General features: G+C 35.7%; 1 protein-coding gene across 2 annotated transcripts in view; it reads left to right on the top strand.

The window, feature by feature from the left end:
* The window catches only part of KHDRBS2 (KH RNA binding domain containing, signal transduction associated 2), a 725,702-nt gene that overhangs the window by 93,305 nt on the left and 612,992 nt on the right, over positions 1-19,405 (top strand). For both annotated transcript variants that reach the window (XM_024122132.3, XM_024122131.3), the window contains exon 2: positions 10,006-10,133. In XM_024122132.3, coding sequence (XP_023977900.1) covers positions 10,006-10,133 — 128 coding nt within the window. The remainder of the gene's footprint in view (positions 1-10,005; positions 10,134-19,405) is intronic.

The following is a 19,405-nucleotide window of genomic DNA, read 5'->3' as shown; positions in this document are numbered from 1 at the left end:
TTACTGATTTGGAAGAATAATGTAGTGATACTCTCTTCTAAAGAATTTGTGGTGGGAAACAAAGATTGGTAAGATAATGTAAATATCAAAATATAATTGATGTAGAAAATCCTGAGGCATCTACACGAAAATATTAGAACTAATAAAAAAAATACAGCAAGGTTACAGGACACAAGATTATACACAAATAAATTGTATTTCTGTGTCAGAGATGAATGATCCAAAATGAACTTAAGAAAATAATTCCATTTACAGTAGCATCAAAAAGAATAAATTATTTAGGATTGAGTTTGACCGAAGAAGTATAAGGAATGTATGAAATTACAAAGCATTCTTGAAAGTCATTAAAGGAGACCTAAACAGAGGGAAATGCATCCCATGTCTGTGATTTGAAAGAGTAAATATTATTAAGATGACAAAATTCCTTGATTGACATACAAATTCTTTGCAATTCCTATCAAAATTCCAGCTGCTTTCTTTCATACACTGGCAAACTAATCAAAAATTCATATGAGAATCCAAGAGACCTAAATAGCCAGAACAGTCATGAAAAAGATGTACCAATTTGGAAAACTCATACTTCCTGATTTCAAAATTTACTACAAACTGACGTAATCAAGACAGTGTAGTATTGACAGTGTGGTATTGACATAAGGATAGACAGATAAATCAATAGGATAGATTTGAAAATGCAGAAATAGATCTTCACACTATAGATTCTTAAGAAGGGTTCCAAGACCATTCAGTGTGGAACAATAGTCCTTTTGATAAATGGTGGTGGGGCAAGTGGATATCTACATGCAGCAAAATGAAGTTGGACCCCTACCTCACACCATATACAGAAAATTAATTCAACATAGATCAGAGACCTAAATGTAAGAACTGAAATTATAAAATTCTATGGGAATAAATCTTTTTGACCATGAGTTAGGCAATCGTTTCTTAGATATGACATAAAAGTTAGGTGACCAAAAAAGAGAGAGAAAAATTGGACTACAAAAAAATTAAAGCTTGTGGTACAAATGATACCATCAAGGAATTGAAAAGAAAACACACAGAATAGGAGAAAATATTTGCAAATTACTGTGTGATAAGGGACTTGTATCGAAGAATGTAAGGAAATCTTACAACTCAATATGAAAATACTATTAATTTAATTAAAAATAGGCAATGAATTAGAGTACACATTTCTCCATAGAATATATGCAAATTACCAGTAATCACATTAAAAGATGTCAACATAGTTATTAAAAGTGCAAATCAAAGTCAGAATGAGATACAACTTCATACACACTAAGATGGCTAAAATAAGATATACAATAACAAGTGTTGGATTTTAATATGATACAGTAAATTTGGAAAGCAGTTTGGCAATTGTTCAGAATGTTTAGCATATAGAAACTGTATGACTGAGTTAATTCCACCCCTAGGAATCTATTCAAGAGAACTAAAAACAAATATCCACACAAAAGCTCAAAACAACACTAGGTATTTTATCAAAAATGTAGAAACAACCTAAATTCCCATCAGGTGTTGAATGGGGTAAAAAAAAAAAAAAAGATGTATACATACAGTAGAATATTATTTGGCTGTAAAAAGGAATGAAGTACCAATACATGCTACAACATGAATGAACCTCAAGAACGATATGCTAAGTGAAACAAGCAAGGCACAACAGGCCACATAGTGTGTGATTCCATTTGTGTGGAAAGTTCAGAAGAGGCAAGTCCATAGAGATAGAATTCTATAGTTTATCATGACAAGCTATGCCATTTGTGAGACCTATGGAATCAAGCCTACCTTAAGATGAAATTCAGGCTGAGTAGCAACCAGACACTGACCCCTTTCTCTTAGGTCCAGGGATGGTTTCATTCCTCAAGGATTTACTGCTTTATTGGCGAGGAGAGGCAGAGGAAGGCAAACTCAAAGAATAAAACTTCTCACTGCATCTAAAGAAGAGCAGCCAGAGACAGGCCTTTGTGTGCTTTTGTTCAGCACCATGCCATGGTGATCAGAGGCCCTTCATAAGATATGGCCAGTCTGTTTTACCAGAGCTGCATGGGGATAACTAAAATGAGGAATAGGAAGAACAAATGGAAAGTAGAATGGATCCAAGAAGCTAAAAAAAAAATCATCTTTAACTACTGTAGAAATTTTATTTTCTAATATAGCCCTTGATTATTTGCCCTTGATTCATTATAGGAGCTTCCCTCTTCATTAGTTGAGTAAAGATGACTGGGGTAAAGGGAAAAGGTTGGTAAATTTTTTCTAAAGATTGGAAATCACCACAAACACCAAGCCCATAAATTATATCCTAGCTAATTTCAAAACAATCCAACAAGATAAAGGTATATATGCATATATGGAATCTCGGAATTTCTTCTATATACCAGTGTCATAATTCGGTACCATTTGCATATATTATTCAGCAAGATCAATGCTCCTAAGGAAGATGGGTTCCCAGTTTATTATTTGTGCCATTCATAAATACTGCAAATGTATTTAACAAACTTGTGAATTTGGTTTACATAAGTATGGCTTATTGAAATATATAGGTAAGACATTAGGAATGGTATGAACAACAATAAAATAAACTATTCACTGTGATACTTGAAATTATAAGCCACTGGATAGTTAGCATTTGAGCACAGAGTGTTACTTCTTCTCCCTCCCAGTGACTTACACACAGTAAGACACTCTCTGTAACATTTGCTAAGTGATGAAAGTATTGGATGAAGAAACTGTGCCCTGGAGCAGATGAATGTGAAGCAGGTCATACTCAGTTCTATTTAAATGCTTTTTTCTGTTGACATATTAGGAATTTTTAACTCCAGTGAATAATAGCCCACCTTTATTCAATTCAGGAAAATTAAACACAAGGAGTGCCTGATGTAATTAGGCTTTTAAACATCTTGAAAATAAATGAAAACCAATTTAAGCACACCTGGGTGTAGTATTTCTGTAAAATTAGTCAAAATGGTGAATATATTCTGATTTAGATAATTATCACAGTAAAAGTAGGTTCAGAAAAAGTATTTTAATTTGAACCAAACAGTGCAGCTTGAGCAGCTGATTTTAAATGTGTTGTTTTCTTTTTATTAAGATGTTGTATCCCAAGATACCTTTGGCAAGAGTAAAGTCTCCATTTTTTCCCACAAACATAGGATATACGTTCTACTCATGCTTTAGAAATATAGCTGAATATGAATATGAGAAAATCAGAGGCAAATTATTAATGACTTCAGACTGCTCCCACGTAACATTAGTAATTCACTGGAAAAAAATCAAATATATTGAGTAAAAAACACCACCTTTAGAGCTTATTTTTCAATATTTTATATGAAAAATTATATGCATTACATGTCAACTCAAAAGTTTCAGCCAGGGGCTTCCCTGGTGGCGCAGTGGTTGCACGTCCGCCTGACGATGCAGGGGAAACGGGTTCGCGCCCCGGTCTGGGAAGATCTCACGTGCCGCGGAGCGGCTGGGCCCGTGAGCCATGGCCAATGAGCCTGCGCGTCCAGAGCCTGTGCCCCGCAACGGGAGAGGCCACAACAGAGGGAGGCCCGCATACCACCAAAAAAAAAAAAAAAAAAGTTTCAGCCAACTTTCTAAAGTACAACCATAATTATAGCTAAACAGCAACATATAGTAACAAGATCATGTTTGGTTGTAAAGTGCTTAAAATATCACCTAATGTTTACTAAACAGTAAGGGTGTAAAAAGTAGTTGTTTTGAATGCTCATCCCCTCTTTCAGATGTCAGTCCCTTTTCCCTTGGAAACATGAGATTAAAACCAAACATGAGATTCAAACATGAGATTAAAACCACTCAAGATTATAAAAATTATTGCATTGCATTTTGTGGAAATAAATATGAATTTTTAAATGTTGTGTTTTGTGGAAATAAATAAAAGTTTTCCCATGTAATCAATGATCTAAAAATCATTGTATTGACAGTCACATATATTGTATGAAGTTTTTGACTTAAATACCAAGAGACATTTTTTCTAGAAAAATTTATTTGGACAGTCTGATGAGTAGTTCGATTTTGAGTTTATAGTTGTTGATTTTTTGTAATGGGTGCTGGGAGTAAAAAAAAATAATAAATGTGATATGGTCCCTGGCCTCAAGGAGGTCACAGTTTAATGGTGGAAAACAGTTGTAAATAGAACAGTACAAAGTGATTAAAAGTGCTGTATTTTAAAAGTACAAAGTGCTAAGGGAGACCCAGGATGGGATAGTCATGCAAGATGAGTGTTCAAGCTTTTAAAGACAGGAGAGTAGCCCTTCACTGATCAGAGGACACAGGAGGGATCAGGAGTGGCAAACTAAGGATTTTGGAAGCATGCATTCTGCTTAGGGTCTGAGAGAGGATGGAATGCTGTGTGAGACAACCCTAGACTGTGGCCAGAGATGAGAAAGGAATGGCTGATTGATTACTAGTGACAGGAAAAAAAATTAAGAATTTAATCTTCAGGCAGTGAGAAGGAGGTACTTGTCAGTGCAGTGATACTCATTCATCCAACAAAGAAAATCTGAATGCTCAGTAGAGCCAGGGAATAAACACGACACAAATACCATACTACTATACGAAAGGGGAATGTGTAATGCTCAGATCTGTGTTTTAAAAAGCTAGCTGGGGTGTGAAAGATAAGTCATGCATGGTCTTCAGGGAAACTAGTTTAAAGTCTGCTGCCACAGGTGGAAGTGGATGGAAAGGGTCTGGAGTAGTGGAGAGACCCTGAGTGGAGGCTGGGGTTGAGGGCCCCCAGTGGGACCAAGGGGACTTGGTGACTGTTGCCTTCACAGTGAGGAGGGCCAGGCAGCAGCTCATGGGTAATGGCTAAGATCCATGTTCTTCTTGTTCTCGAGTGACCAGAAAGAATAGGCTTTAGAGTTAAGGTGAATTCAGTTAGAGTTTCAAGTGTCTTGGAAATTTTAGGGTGGAAATGTCAAGTCAGAAGTTTTAGAACTCAGAAAGGTAGTTTGGGCTCAATGTCTGAAAAGGTGAAAGGTGGTCAATGCGGATGGTCGTCAATGCAGATGGTGATTTTTTGATGATGGCCATTCTGACCTGTGTGAGGTGATACTTCACTGTAGTTTTGATTTGCATTTCTCTAATAATTAATGATGTTGAGCATCTTTTCATGTGTTCTTCTTTTTTTATTTCCTTTAAGTGTAAAGATTGTTTATTTGAGCTTTTTCTTGTTTTTTGAGGTAGGTCTGTATTGCTGTGAACTTCCCTCTTAGTACACCTTTTCTGTATTTCATAGATTTTTGGTATGTCACATTTTCATTTTCATTTGTCTCCAGGCACTTTTCAATTTCTCCTTTGATTTCTTCATTGACCCACTAGTTGTACAGTAGCATGTTGTTTAGTCTCCACATATTTGTGATTTTTCAAGTTTTCTTCTTGTAGTTGATTTGTACTTTCATAGCATTTTCATTAGAAAAGAAGTTTGATCTGATTTCAGTCCTCTTTAATTTATTGAGACTTGTTTTGAGTCCCAACATATGGTCTATCCTTGAGAAAGTTTCATGTGTCCTTGACAAGAGTGTGTATTCTGCTATATTTGGATGGAATGTGCTGTACAAATCTATCAAATCCATGTGGTCTAATGTTTCATCTAAGGTCACTCTTTCCTTGTTGACTTTCTGTCTGGATGATCTATCCATTGATGTAAGCGGGGTGTTAAATTTCCTTACTATTATTGTGTTGCAGTCAATTTCTTCCTTTATGTCTGTTAATAATTGTTTATATATTTTGGTGCTCTTTTTTACATATATATATTTATTATGTCTTCTTAATGAATTGTCTAGAGTTTTAGTTTTGTAAGATAAAGAAGTTATGGAGATCTGTTGCACAATAATGTGAGTGTACTTATCACTACTGAGCTATACATTTAAAAATGACTAAAATGATAAATAATGTTATGTAGTTTTTACCATAATAAAGAGAATACCTTCTTACTGTACCTTCCATCTGACTTAAACCAATGAGTGAAGTTGTGCAAGGTGCATACAGGCATACCAACATTTAACTCTGTTGTAATCTTCACATAATCCTATGGTGTACTGTGGTGATAGCCACTAAAAATAAGTTAATGAATGCTAAAATAAATCCTTGAATCTATCTACCTATCTAAATATCTATCTTTATCTTAACACATAAACAGTGAAAGAAAAACAAAAATATTAAAATCTTTGTAGTTTAACATTTTTTAACAAAATTAAGCTTTCCTTTATGTATTATTTTTTTCCAATAATATGGAAGACAAATTTAAATAGAGACTGTATAAACAAGTAACTATATAAAATGACTCAACATCTCTATAAAAAATGATCAGTTATTGCTGGATGATAATCAGTGACTTTCCATTTTTATGGCTACCTATATTGTCTGAACATTCCACAATGAATATGCATTAATTATGAAGTAAATAAGAATTACTTTAAAAATTTACAAAAGGAAAAGTGTGTATGCATTATTTTCCATGGTTTTAAAACCAGGCAAGTTTGGTATATACCACTTTGTGACTATACAGTCGAAAAGTGTAATGACTGATCTATTAGTCATATATTAATAGATACATCAGGGAAGACAAGATAATTCCCTGAAACTATCAGAAGGGCAAAATAAATATAAAAATTTTTAAGGAAAACATAAAGATGGCCAAGAGGCACATGAAAAGATGCTCAACATCATTAATTATTAGAGAAATGCAAATCAAAACTACAATGGCTTCACACTGGTCAGAATGGCCATCATCAAAATATCCACAAACAATAAATCCTGGAGAGGATGTGGAGAAAAGGGAACCCTCTTGCACTGTTGGTGGGAATGTAAATTGATATAGCCAATATGGAGAACAGTATGGAAGTTCCTTAAAAAACTAAAAGAACTACCATATGACCCAGCAATCCCACTACTGGGCATATACCCTGAGAAAACTATAATTCAAAAAGACACATGCACCCCAGTGTTCATTGCAGCACTATTTACAGTAGGAAATGGAAGCAACTTAAATATCCTTCAACAGATGAATGGATAAAGAAAATGTGGTACATATACACAATGGGAAATTACTCAGCCATTAAAAGGAAAAAAATTGGGTCATTTGTAGAGATGTGGATGGACCTAGAGACTGTCAGAGAGAGTGAAGTAAGTCAGACACAAAAAGACAAATATTGTATATTAATGCATATATGTGGAATCTAGAAAAATGGCACAGATGAACGTGTTTGCAAAACAGAAATAGAGACACAGACATAAAGAACAAACGTATGGACTCCAAGGGGGGAAGGGGGATGGGATGCATTGGGGGATTGGGATTGACATATATACACTACTATGTATAAAATAGATAATTAATGAGAACGATGCTGTGCAGCATCGAACTCTACTCGATGTTCTGTGGTGACCTAAATGGGAAGGAAATCCAAAATGGAAGGGATATATGTATGCATATAGCTGATTCACTTTGCTCTACAGCAGAAACTAACAAAATATTGTCAAGCAACTATACCCCAATTAAAAGAAAAAAAAAGAAATTTTTAAAGGAAAGTATAGAAATTAACAGAAAAAAGCAGTGGAAATGGTATTTCATCCTGCCCCATTTCTTGATGGAAAAGTTGTTGGAATTAATCATCAAGTGATCAAATTTCAAATGTCTAAAAATGCCTAAGTGGTAGTTTTGTAGAGAGCAAATAATGTCAGACAAATTTAATTTATTTCTATGACAGAGTGACAAGGATAAACCAATAGGGATTGCATTGAATCTGTACATTGCCTTGGCTACTATAGTCATTTTGACAATATTGATTCTTCCAATCCAAGAACATGGTATATCTTTTCATCTGTTTGTGTCGTCTTTTATTGCTTTCATCAGCCTCTTGTAGTTTTTGGAGTACAGGTCTTTTGTCTCTTTAGGTAGATTTATTCCTAAGAATTTTTTGTTTTTGATTAGATGGTAAATGGAATTGTTTCTTGAATTTCTCTTTCTGATCTTTCATTGCTAGTGTACAGAAATGCAAAAGATTTCTATGTATTAATTTTGTATCCTGCAACTTTACCAAATTCATTGATAAGTTCTAGTAGTTTTCTGGCAGCATCTTTAGGATTTTCTATGTATAGTATCATGTCATCTGCAAACAGTGACAGTTTCACTTTGTCTTTTCCAATTTGGATTCTTTTTATTTCTTTTTCTTCTATTATTTCCATGGCTAGGATTTCCAAGACTATGTTGAATACAAGTGGCAAGAGTGGACATCCTTGTCTTGTTCCTGATCCTAGAAGAACTGCTTTCAGCTTTTCACCATTGAGTATGATGTTAGCTATAGGCTTGTCATATATGGCCTTTATTATGTTGAGGTATGTTCCCTCTATAACTTTCTGGAGAGTTTTTGTCATAAATGGGTGTTGAATTTTTTCAAAAGTCTTGTCTGCATCTGTTGAAATGATCATATCGTTTTTATTCTTCAGTTTGTTGATGTGGTGTATCACACTGATTGATTTGTGGATACTGAAAAATTCTCACATCCCCAGGATAAATTGCACTTGATCATGGTGTATGATCCTTTTAATGTTTTGTTGGATTCAGATTGCTAATATTTTGTTGAGGAATTTTCATATTCATCAGTAATATTGGCCTATAATTTTCTGTTTTTGTGGTATCTTTGTCTGGTTTTGGTACCAAGGTGATGGAGCTTGTGAGTGTTCCTTCCTCTGCAGTTTTCTGGAATACTTTCAGAAGGATGGATGTTAGCTCTTCTCTCAATATTTGATAGACTTCGCCTGTGAAGCCATCTGGTCCTGGACATTTGTTTGTTGAGAGTTTTTTAATCACAAATTGAATTTCTGTTCATTTTTTCTATTTCTTCCCGATTCAATCTTGGGAGATTGTACCTTTCTAAAAATTTGTCCATTTCTTCCAGGTTGTCCATTTTATTAGCCTATTGTTGCTTGTAGTAGTCTCTTATGATCCCTTGTATTTCTGTGGCAAATAAATTAATTTTAAAAAGGAAGGAAGGATAAATAGAGTACATTTGCTTAAAAAATATTCAGGACTTCCATGGTGGCACAGTGGTTAAGAATCTGCCTGCCAGTGTAGGGGACATGGGTTCAAGCCCTCATCTGGGAAGATCCCACATGCCACAGAGCAACTAAGCCCATGCACCAGAACTACTGAGGCTGCACTCTAGAGCCCGCAAGCCACAACTACTGGGCCTGTATGCCACAACTACTGAAGCCCATGCACCTAGAGCCCGTGCTCTGCAACAAGAGAAGCCCATGCACCATAATGAAGAATAGCCCCCATTCACCACACTAGAGAAAGCCCATGCACAACAATGAAGACCCAATGCAAACAAAAATTAATAAATAAATTAAAAGTATTTATTTTGGGAAGATTCTCATAAGGATAAATTAGTATTTCCTCTTAAACATCTATGTAGGTAATTTCATGTTGATGAATATGAATGATAGCATTTACATATTTAATCCTTTATGTGACTTTTCTGTGACCCCCCCTTTTTTTTATTTAAGTTTGTTAGAATATAAAATAGCATACTGTTTACCTCTACTACCCTGTTTTAGATAATGGATGATTTCTATTTTCAATTATTTTTCCTTAGGAACAATTCTGACTAAAAACAAAACATTTAACGTTAAAATACATTTGTTCTATGCATTGCTCCTAGGAAATTTATGTTTGCTTAGATATTTTAGATAATTAAAGGGAATATTCTTTCTCAAATTTTGTTTGAAGATGTTAAAAGTTAATTAAATGCATCCTTTGTTTCACAAAAGACAGTTGTATCTTCAGTCATTGCTTTTTGGCTTTAGTTGATATAGATCATTGTACAGACGGTACAGTAACATAGCTTTCAGTCTTTTTATCAAGGTTCTTCAAAATCTTATTTAAGAGAGGGAGTGATAAGAACAGTCAGTGTATTTATGATGACTTCTCATTTCATTTAATGTTTTTCTTGTGAATTTTTTCAGAAATTGAAAAATTTCAAGGTTCTGATGGGAAAAAGGAAGATGAAGAAAAGAAATATCTTGATGTCATCAGCAACAAAAACATAAAGCTTTCAGAAAGGGTATTGATTCCTGTCAAACAGTATCCAAAGGTACTGCAATATATGCTTTGTTCTCATAGAATTAAGAAAAAATTGATAAAAATAAGATGATGTTTTATTCATTGTCTTTCATGAAATAAATGTGTAAAGCTTCATTTTATTAATATATACAAATATATGATACTGACATAGAAGAAGGAAAACCCCTTGAGAATACAATAATTTTCAACTGATGGCTGTATTTTTATTCTGTGAATATGGGAAGCATAACTAGATATTTTAATCATTTATTTAACATGTAAATAGTTTGACAATTTGATTTTTCAAATACACACACTCAGTAATGTTTTGGTTCATGTTAAAATGCATATTCTTACTACAAAAGGGAGTAGAATTAATGCTACTGTCAATATATAGCATTAGCCAAACAGCAGAGAATTATTATATTTAGGAAGGTAATATAGTCTTTATTAGACCCTTGGATTGTAAGCTCTAGTCTTCTATATTCAGAGTCCATTTATATAATGATTATGACAGTATTTTCTTGAAAATACTTTTTCACTAGATACTTTGTCATCATGTGATATTTTTATCAGCAGAATCATGATTATAAAATATAACATTTCAATAGCATGGTTTCATTACTTATATTCATAAATTCCAATGGTTGAAAGCAGTTTCTTTTTTTATTTTTTCTTCAAGTAAATTACCTAAGCAAAAAAAAAGGAAACTCAAAGATTTAAGCTGGTAATTAACTTTCTGAAGAGTGTATCTGAAGCAAAGACCATATAATTATCCAAATAATAAAGATTACAGAAATAAATGCTGTAGTTTACCAATTGTCTTCTAATATGATAAAGTTTAGTAAATACAATTAAGTAGAAGGTTGTGTTTATAATTATTTCAAACAGAATAAGCTGTTACAGCACATCAAACCATAAAATTTAACTTTCAGATGAGGTTTTTTGGGCATACACGTTTTTGGTTTTGTGTTTATTTTGAGCTAGACTTACACTATTGCAAGATAGGTACGTTCAATAGATATATATTTATAATTTAAATTTTATGAAATTTACTTTACAATTATGTTTTAAAATATTAAATTGGGCTGTCATAGAAATGTACATGAAAAGTTTTACTTAGTAATGAAATATGGTAGAAATATGATGGGGTACTGTGTCTTTTTTAAGGAACCTGGTTAATTAAACCTTTAGAGTCTAGATGGAGTAGGGGTTCCTTCTTTAAATCATATATTTAAATATTATATAACTTGATACTTTTTCTCAGAATAATGCTTGTCTATACTTTGGATATGAGAAAGCTCATGATAGACTCAGTATCTACTTCTCAATAAAATGTAGCTCTATATCTCTGACCAAGTTGTGTTGGCGGTTCAAGTCCTGATAGCTCTCCAAGTGATGGTGTAAGTGATGTTATGCTGAATATTACAGTAGTAGTTTACACTTGATTCATAATGATGACTACTGAAACAAGAATATTTTATGGTGTCTAATTTTTGTGTGAGATTTAATTTCATAATTTATAGGAAGGTTTTTAAACAACAAAACCACCTATTATATTGAAACAAACCATGTCTCACTAGCAAATTATTGTACCACCTTGAATTTTTAGAATCACAGAATGATTAAGCTGAGACTAATCTTGAAAATCACAGAATATATAAAACTTCTATTTTACAGATGTGGTAACTAATTATGACTTGCTCATAAAAAAATTCACAACTAATTGTGAATTGCTCAAAGAAATAATCTTTGCTCTAGATGGAATGCTTCATGAGGCTGCTGTTATTTTAAATTCCTCATTTTGTGTGAACCATTACATTTTTAACTTGACTAAAAATGTTCACATTTTGCATGACTTTTTCATATAAAGTGTGGAAGAAAGTTAAAACTGATAGCTCCTAATGATTAATAGTTTTATGGAGTATTATCAAATAACAATTATGCCTTATAAAATGTACCATTTTTATGAATATAGTGAATATAATGCCAAACTTCTTTATTTATTACAGTGATGTGCATTTCATACATCTAATTATCACACATAGAGAACTCTTAGAGCCCTTTTACAGAAAAAGAATACTGAGAAACACAATCATCTCTCAAGCTGACCTACATTTGTTTTTGCTTGTTTTTATACTATAACAGTAAAATTAAAATCAACATTTTGAAAACAATATTTACTTTCAAAAGTGGTGTTTCTCTCCTGCTGACTGAATATCTGTGGTGTTAAGATTTAATCTCTAATCTTGAGCCGTATTTGCTGTGCATTTGTGAGCTGTAACACGTGTAGTGTGGTATAATCCTGTGAACTGTTGAGCAGGACACAACAGTATGGGTTCAAGCTTTACTCTTTTAAAATAAAAAGTGATGCACCCTTCAGGGGTCCATTGGGGAAAGGCCTGCCTCCCACGTCTTCTTCCACGGCTGTCCCTGCCGTTGATGCCTACTGTGTGGACTGACAGTCCATGTGGTGATGACATCATCCTCTCCAACAAAGAGTAATACAGAATTATGGGAATTCTTGAGGAAATGACCTCATCCCGATTTTACTACTTGACCTTCTTTGGACAGATTTTGCTTCAATTAGTCTCTAATTCAAGTTAATTTGCTGACTTAATTGAGTAATTCAAGGAACTGAGCGAAGTTTAAGATTTAAATTATAGAAAATATAAGAATACTTTTCACACACATTAAGAATGATTTATCTAGTGTTATGTGGTTAATCACTTAATTTGGAGGAAAAGAGCCATATTAAATTATTTTAATGGACAGTTTTTCTTGTTTTCATTTTTTTGTTTGTAACAAGATTAGTAAATAAATAGACTTTGTATATCTATTGTTTACATTTGCAAATGTTTTAGATTCAGAGCGATTATGTCTTGATGGTCAAATCTCTAAGGAGGCAACGTGGTCAGTAGGTTCCTCTATAATCCTGAGATTAGTGTGGAAAACTCACCACCTTTAACATTAGCTCTTTCTCCCTGAATCCACACACACAGCACTTTATAGTCCAATACACATTTTTTTTTTCAAATTTGGATACTTCCAACTCTTATGCATATTATAATCAGAATCAGTTTACAGTCTCTATCAGGCAAGTGGTGGTTGTAACTCACTGTTTTTGTCTGTAAACTATGCACATGTGAATTTGGTCATGGCTTCTTATATTGAGTTGTTTGTAGTATTGGAAATATGTGTATTGAGTTTAGTTGCTTTTGAAAGTGTATTAGGGCATTATGATTTAGTGTTGACGTGCTAGGAGATTACATATACAGAAAAAGAAGAGAACTGTAGCTTGGGGCATAAATTTGATATTAATGAAGACAGTCTTCATCCTTGCAAGAAGCAGGAAAAAAAATGCCAAAATTTCTTGGTCCTCAACAAACAAGTGCCTTACAGGACGTAAGAAACTAAGATACACATAATGTTGGCTGCTGTGTTCTGTTTTGTTCTGTTAGAAGGATGACTATCACAAGCAGGCATCCATGCAGAAGGATGCCCATCACAAGCATGGGCACAGTGAGGAGGGTCAAGAGGATGGGGCAGTACTGCCTCCACCTGCTGGAGACCTGCCTGTTGCTATTGTACCTATTTGTCCTTTTGGGCAATTCAACCTTTCAGTGTCTTTTCAAAATACCTTTTTGATGTTGCCTTTAGAATCCTCTGAAATACATCAGACATTTTCTTCAATTAAATTTGCCCCAAGGCCCACTTTTTATTTCTCGACCCAAGTTACTGCCAACTTTTTAAAGCAATAAATTGCCGGGAGCATAAATCGGCCCCCCAAATTTGGCCCCTTTTAAGATTAAATGCAGCCATGTCCCCATGTGCTGCTTTTGAAATCAATTCCTTATGTAGATTAATGCAGAAAATTAAAGTTCCAAAATATGTTCAAAAGCACCACAGTTGCTCTATATTTTCTCTTTGCCTGCTCGGTCCCAGAGAGAGGGGCTGCCTTCTGTGCCTGGTTGGAAGCACTCTCCGTAGCCTGGCATGTCCTCCCACAAATCTTGTTTCCTTCTCTGTACTTTGAAAGATGAAAACAAAAACCTTTTTTTTTCTAACTTTTTAAGTAATTATAAGAGCATTTAAGAGTGGTTAATAGGATGATGAGTTAAGATGGCAGAGGAGTAGGAGGACGTGGAGTTCATCTCTCTCCACAGATGCATCAGGAATACAACTATAGATGCAACAGTTCTCACAGAACACTGGCTGAATGCTAGCAGAAGATCTTGGACAACAGAAAGGACTATAATGATCCTTGCATAACTGGGCATGACAAAAAAAAGAAGATAGAAGGAGGAGGAGAGGAAGTGGGACAGGACCTGCACCCACAGTTGGGGAGCTGAAGCAGAGGAGAGATTCCCAGATTCGGGGAAACCCCTCTCTGACAGGGAAATCAATTGGGACAGAAGGGAAACATTTGAGGCTGTTGGAAGAGAGTGAAGCGGCTGATCTGTGGCAGATGCAACAGAGTCAGAACTACACAGACAGTCTGTACTGTGGCCTTAGGTGCCCCGGACTGGGACGTGTGTTCACAGGTGTGCAAGGGGGATGGGAGCTGGATCATGGGGATTGGAGAACAGGTCTGGGGTGAGAACTGGTGTTGGCTGTGGGAAGACAGACTGAGGGAACAGGAGGGAGGAAATCCACAGCAGGGAATACCTACAGATGAAGACCGGACTGCCATGTAAGCAGGTGCTACTGCTGAGTCACACGCAGGGGAAGGAGCCACTATTGTAGCCTCTCTCTCCCCTCATGCTGGCACCTGCCGATGGACAATAAAAGAAGCCCTCTCAGGGCCAGCCCTCGCATGCCTGCTGCCGGGCACCAAAAATAGCCTGGCCAGGGCCAGCCCTCACACACCTTATGCCAGGTGCCAGAAAAGGCCCTCACTAGGGCCATATCTCTTGCACCTGTGGTCGCTGGCTTCCCTGTGCATTTGGTGCCACCAGGGCTCCTACCATCCAAGCAGTCACACCACTTCTGCACCTGGTCCTCACTGGGGCAGATCCACGAGCTCCAAGGCATCCTCAAGACCAGACTCCTGTGGGTGGACCACATGCAGAGGTGGGGATAAAACCAAAGCTGAACCCCAGGGATGGGGTGACTAAGAAAGAGGATTGAAAATCTTTCTGTGAGCTGTACAAGCTGCAGACTAAATCCCCATGATCAGCTAGACCCTACGTCTATCCAATATCTGAGTAGACAATGAGTGTTCCCACAAATGAAAACAGTCTATCTCTGGCAGCTGTGGACTTTGGGGACAAGCACACACAGGAGTTGGGCCACATCAGAGTCTGAGTGGTCCCCACAGGGCCCAGAGCAGGTCCAGAGACCAGCCCAGAGGCAGAGGAGGGCCTCCTGGGGAGGCAGAGGTGGGCTGTGGCTCATGGCATGTGCAAGGACACTTAACAGCTGAGACCCCAGGGAAACATAATGATTACTATTACTTTTATAATGTTTTGATTCATTCTCTTGTTGGTTCTGGCTTTTTCTTTTTTTTTTCTTTTTTTTTTTAGTTTATGTTTGTGGGGATCTACGTGTTTTATAACATTTTTTAAATTTTTTTATATATTTCTGTTTTCACTTTTCTTTTATGTTGTTCTGTGTTCTTTTCCCTCATTTTTTTTCTTCTTTTTCTTTAATATATTTTGTATTTAAAAAAAAATTTCCATTTCTACTTTCCTTTTCTGTTGTTCTGTGTTTTTTTCCGTTTTTAAAAAAAATTTTTTATCGGTTTGTTCTGTTTCTTTGCTTTATTCTTCAGTTGGCACACTTCTTTGGTTTTGTTTTTAGGTTTTGTGTTTTTGTTAGTTTTTATTCTAATTGTTTGATTTCGTTTTTAGGTTCTTCAGTTTCTCTGGGTGTTCTCTTGCTTTTTTTGTTTCTGTTTTGTTTTGTTTCTCTTTTTGTTTGGTTCTGTTTTTGTTTCTTTTGCATGTGTGTGTGTTTTCTTGTTTCTGTTTTTGATTGTTTGAGTCTTTTTTTGTTTGTTTGCGGTACGCAGGCCTCTCACTGTTGTGGCCTCTCCCATTGTGGAGCACAGGCTCCAGACGCGCATGCTCAGTGGCCATGGCTCACAGGCCCAGCTGCTGCGCATCACATGGGATTTTCCCAGACCGGGGCACGAACCCATGTCCCCTGCATCGGCAGGCAGACTCTCAACCACTGCCCCACCAGGGAAGCCCTGTTTGATTCTGTTTTTACCATTTATCTGGAGCCTTGTTTGTCTTTTTTTATTTCCTTTCTTTTACTGTAATATATTTTTTATTTTATTTTTTAACATTTCTATTTCTATGTTGCTTTTCTGTTGTTCTGTCTTCTTTCCCCTTTTTCTTTTTTCTTTTTTTTTTTTAAATCGTTTTTGTCGCTTTGTTTTGTTTCTTTGCTTCATTCTTCAATTGGCACTCTGCTTTGGTTTGGTTTTTTGGTTTTGTGTTTTTGTTACTTTTCTTTTTAATGGTTTGATTTCATTCTTGGGTTCGTTTGTCTGGTTGTTATCTTGCTTTTTGTTTTATTTGGCTCTGTTTCTTTTGTGTGTGTGTGTTTCCTTCTTTCTCTTTCTGTTTGTTTGATTTTATTTTTTTACCATTTGTCTGGGGTTTTGTTAGTCTTTAAAAAATTTTTTTTTTAATCACCTTTATTGCCAGGATGAGTGACTTGCAGGGTTTTGTTTCCCTGACTGGAAGTTGGGCCTGAGGCTCCAGGGTGGAAGCACTGAGTCCAGGACGCTGGACCACGAGAGAATTCCCTGCCCTAGGGAAGATTAATCGCCGAGTGCTTTCACGAGGCCTCTATATGAATCCAAGACCCAGCTTCACCCAACTACCTGCAGGTCCCAGGGCTGAACGCCTTCCCCCAAACAAGACAGGAAGACAAAACCACGCATCAACATACAGACGACCTAAAGTCATACTAAGGTCACAGACACCCCAAAACATACCACCTGACACAACCCTGCTCATCAGAGGGAAAAGACAGCTCCATCCACTAGAACGCAGGCACCAGTCTCTCCCATTAGGAAGCCTAGGTAAGCCACTGGACCAACCTCACCACTGCGGGCAGAGAACAGAAGCAAGAGCAACTATGGCCCTGCAGCTGAGGGATAGTATACTTCAAATACTGTAAATTAGAAAACATGAGAAAACAGAGAAATATCTTGCAGGCAAAGGAGCAAGATAAAAACCCACAACACCAAATAAATAAAGAGGAAATAGGCAAACTACCTGAAACTACTAAAGAAAGTAAATATGAACCAAAATCTCGGAAATAGAATAGAGAAAATACAAGAAATGTTTAACAAGAACCGAGAAGAACTAAAGAGAGAACAAACAGTAATGAACAACACAGTAACTGAAATTAAAAATACTCTAGAAGGAATCAATAGCAGAATAACTTAGGTAGAAGAACGGATAAGTGAGCTGGAAGATAGAATGGTGGAAATAACTTCTGCAGAGCAGAATAAAGAAAAAAGTATGAAAAGAGTTGAGGACAGTCTCAGAGACCTCTGGGACAATATTAAGAACACCAACCTTTGAATTATAGACGTCCCAGAAGAATAATTAAAAAAGAAAGGGTCTGAGAAAATATTTCAAAAGATTATAGTTGAAAACTTCCCCAACACGGGAAAGGAAATAATCAGTCAAGTCCATGAAGTGCAAAGAGTCCCATACAGGATAAACACAAAGAGAAACATGCCAAGACACATAATAATCAAACTAACAAAAATTAAACAAAATGAAAAAATACTGAAAGCAGCAAGGGAAAAGCAACAAATAATATATAAGGGAATCCCCATAAGTATAACAGCTGATCTTTCAGCAGAAACTCTTCAGGCCAGAGGGGAGTGGCAGGATATATTTAAAGTGATGAAAGGGAAAAACCTATAACCAAGATTCCTCTACTCAGCAAGGATCTCATTCCGATTCGACAGAGAAATTAAAACCTTTACAGACAAGAAACTCTTCAGGCCAGAGGGGAGTGGCAGGATATATTTAAAGTGATGAAAGGGAAAAACCTATAACCAAGATTCCTCTACTCAGCAAGGATCTCATTCAGATTTGATGGAGAAATCAAAAGCTTTACAGACAAGCAAAATCTAAGAGATTTCAGCACCACCAAAGCAGCTTTACAATAAATGCTAAAGGAACTTCTCTAGGCAGGAAACACAAGAGCAGGATCTATAAAAACAAACCCCCCAAAATTAAGAAAATAAAAGGAACATACATATCAATAACTACCTTAAATGTAAATGGATTAAATGCTCCAACCAAAAGTCACACTCTAGCTGAATGGATACAAATACAAGACCTGTATATGTGCTGTCTACAAGAGACCAACTTCAGACCTAGGGACACATACAAGCTGAAAGTGAGGGGATGGAAAAAGATACTCCATGAAAATGGAAACCAAAAGAAAGATGGAGCAGCAATTATCATATCAGACAAAAGAGACTTTGAAATAAAGACTGTTACAAGAGACAAAGAAGGACACTACATAATGATCAAGAGATCAATCCAAGAAGAAGATATAATGATTGTAAATATTTATGCACCCAACATAGGAGCACGTCAATACATAAGGCAAATGTTAACAGCCATAAAAGGGGAAATCGACAGTAATACAATAATAGTAGGGGAATTTAACACCCCATTTACACCAATGGGCAGATCATCGAAAATGAAAACAAATAAGGAAACACAAGCTTTCAATGACACATTAGAACAAATGGACTTGATTGATATTTACAGGATATTCCATCCAAAAACAAGAGTACACTTTCTTCCTAAATGCACATGCAACATTCTCCAGGATAGATCACATCTTGGGTCACAAATCAAGCCTTGGTAAGTTTAAGAAAATGGAAATTGTATAAAGCATCTTTTCTGAAAACAACACTATGAGACTAGATATCAGTTACAGGGAAAAAACTGTGAAAAATGCAAACACATGTAGGCTAAACAATACGATACTAAATAACCAAGAGATCATTGAAGAAATCAAAGAGGAAATCAAAAAATACCTAGAAATCAATGACAATGAAAACCTGACTACCCAAAACCTATGGTATGCAGCAAAAGACGTTCGAATAGGGAAGTTTATAGCAATAAAATCCTACCTCAAGAAACAAGAAACATCTCAAATAAACAACCTAACCTTATACCTAAAGCAAATAGAGAAAGAAGAACAAAAAGAAAAAAAAACAAAATTAGCAGAAGGAAAGAAATCATAAAAATCAGATCAGAAATCAATGAAAAAGAAATGAAGGAAACAATAGCAAAGATCAATAAAACTAAA

The sequence above is a fragment of the Physeter macrocephalus genome, chromosome 18 (assembly GCF_002837175.3).
Source record: "Physeter macrocephalus isolate SW-GA chromosome 18, ASM283717v5, whole genome shotgun sequence".
Taxonomy (NCBI): domain Eukaryota; kingdom Metazoa; phylum Chordata; class Mammalia; order Artiodactyla; family Physeteridae; genus Physeter; species Physeter macrocephalus.
Note: the sequence above shows the minus strand (reverse complement) of the source record. Positions and strands in the feature narration are given on the sequence as shown.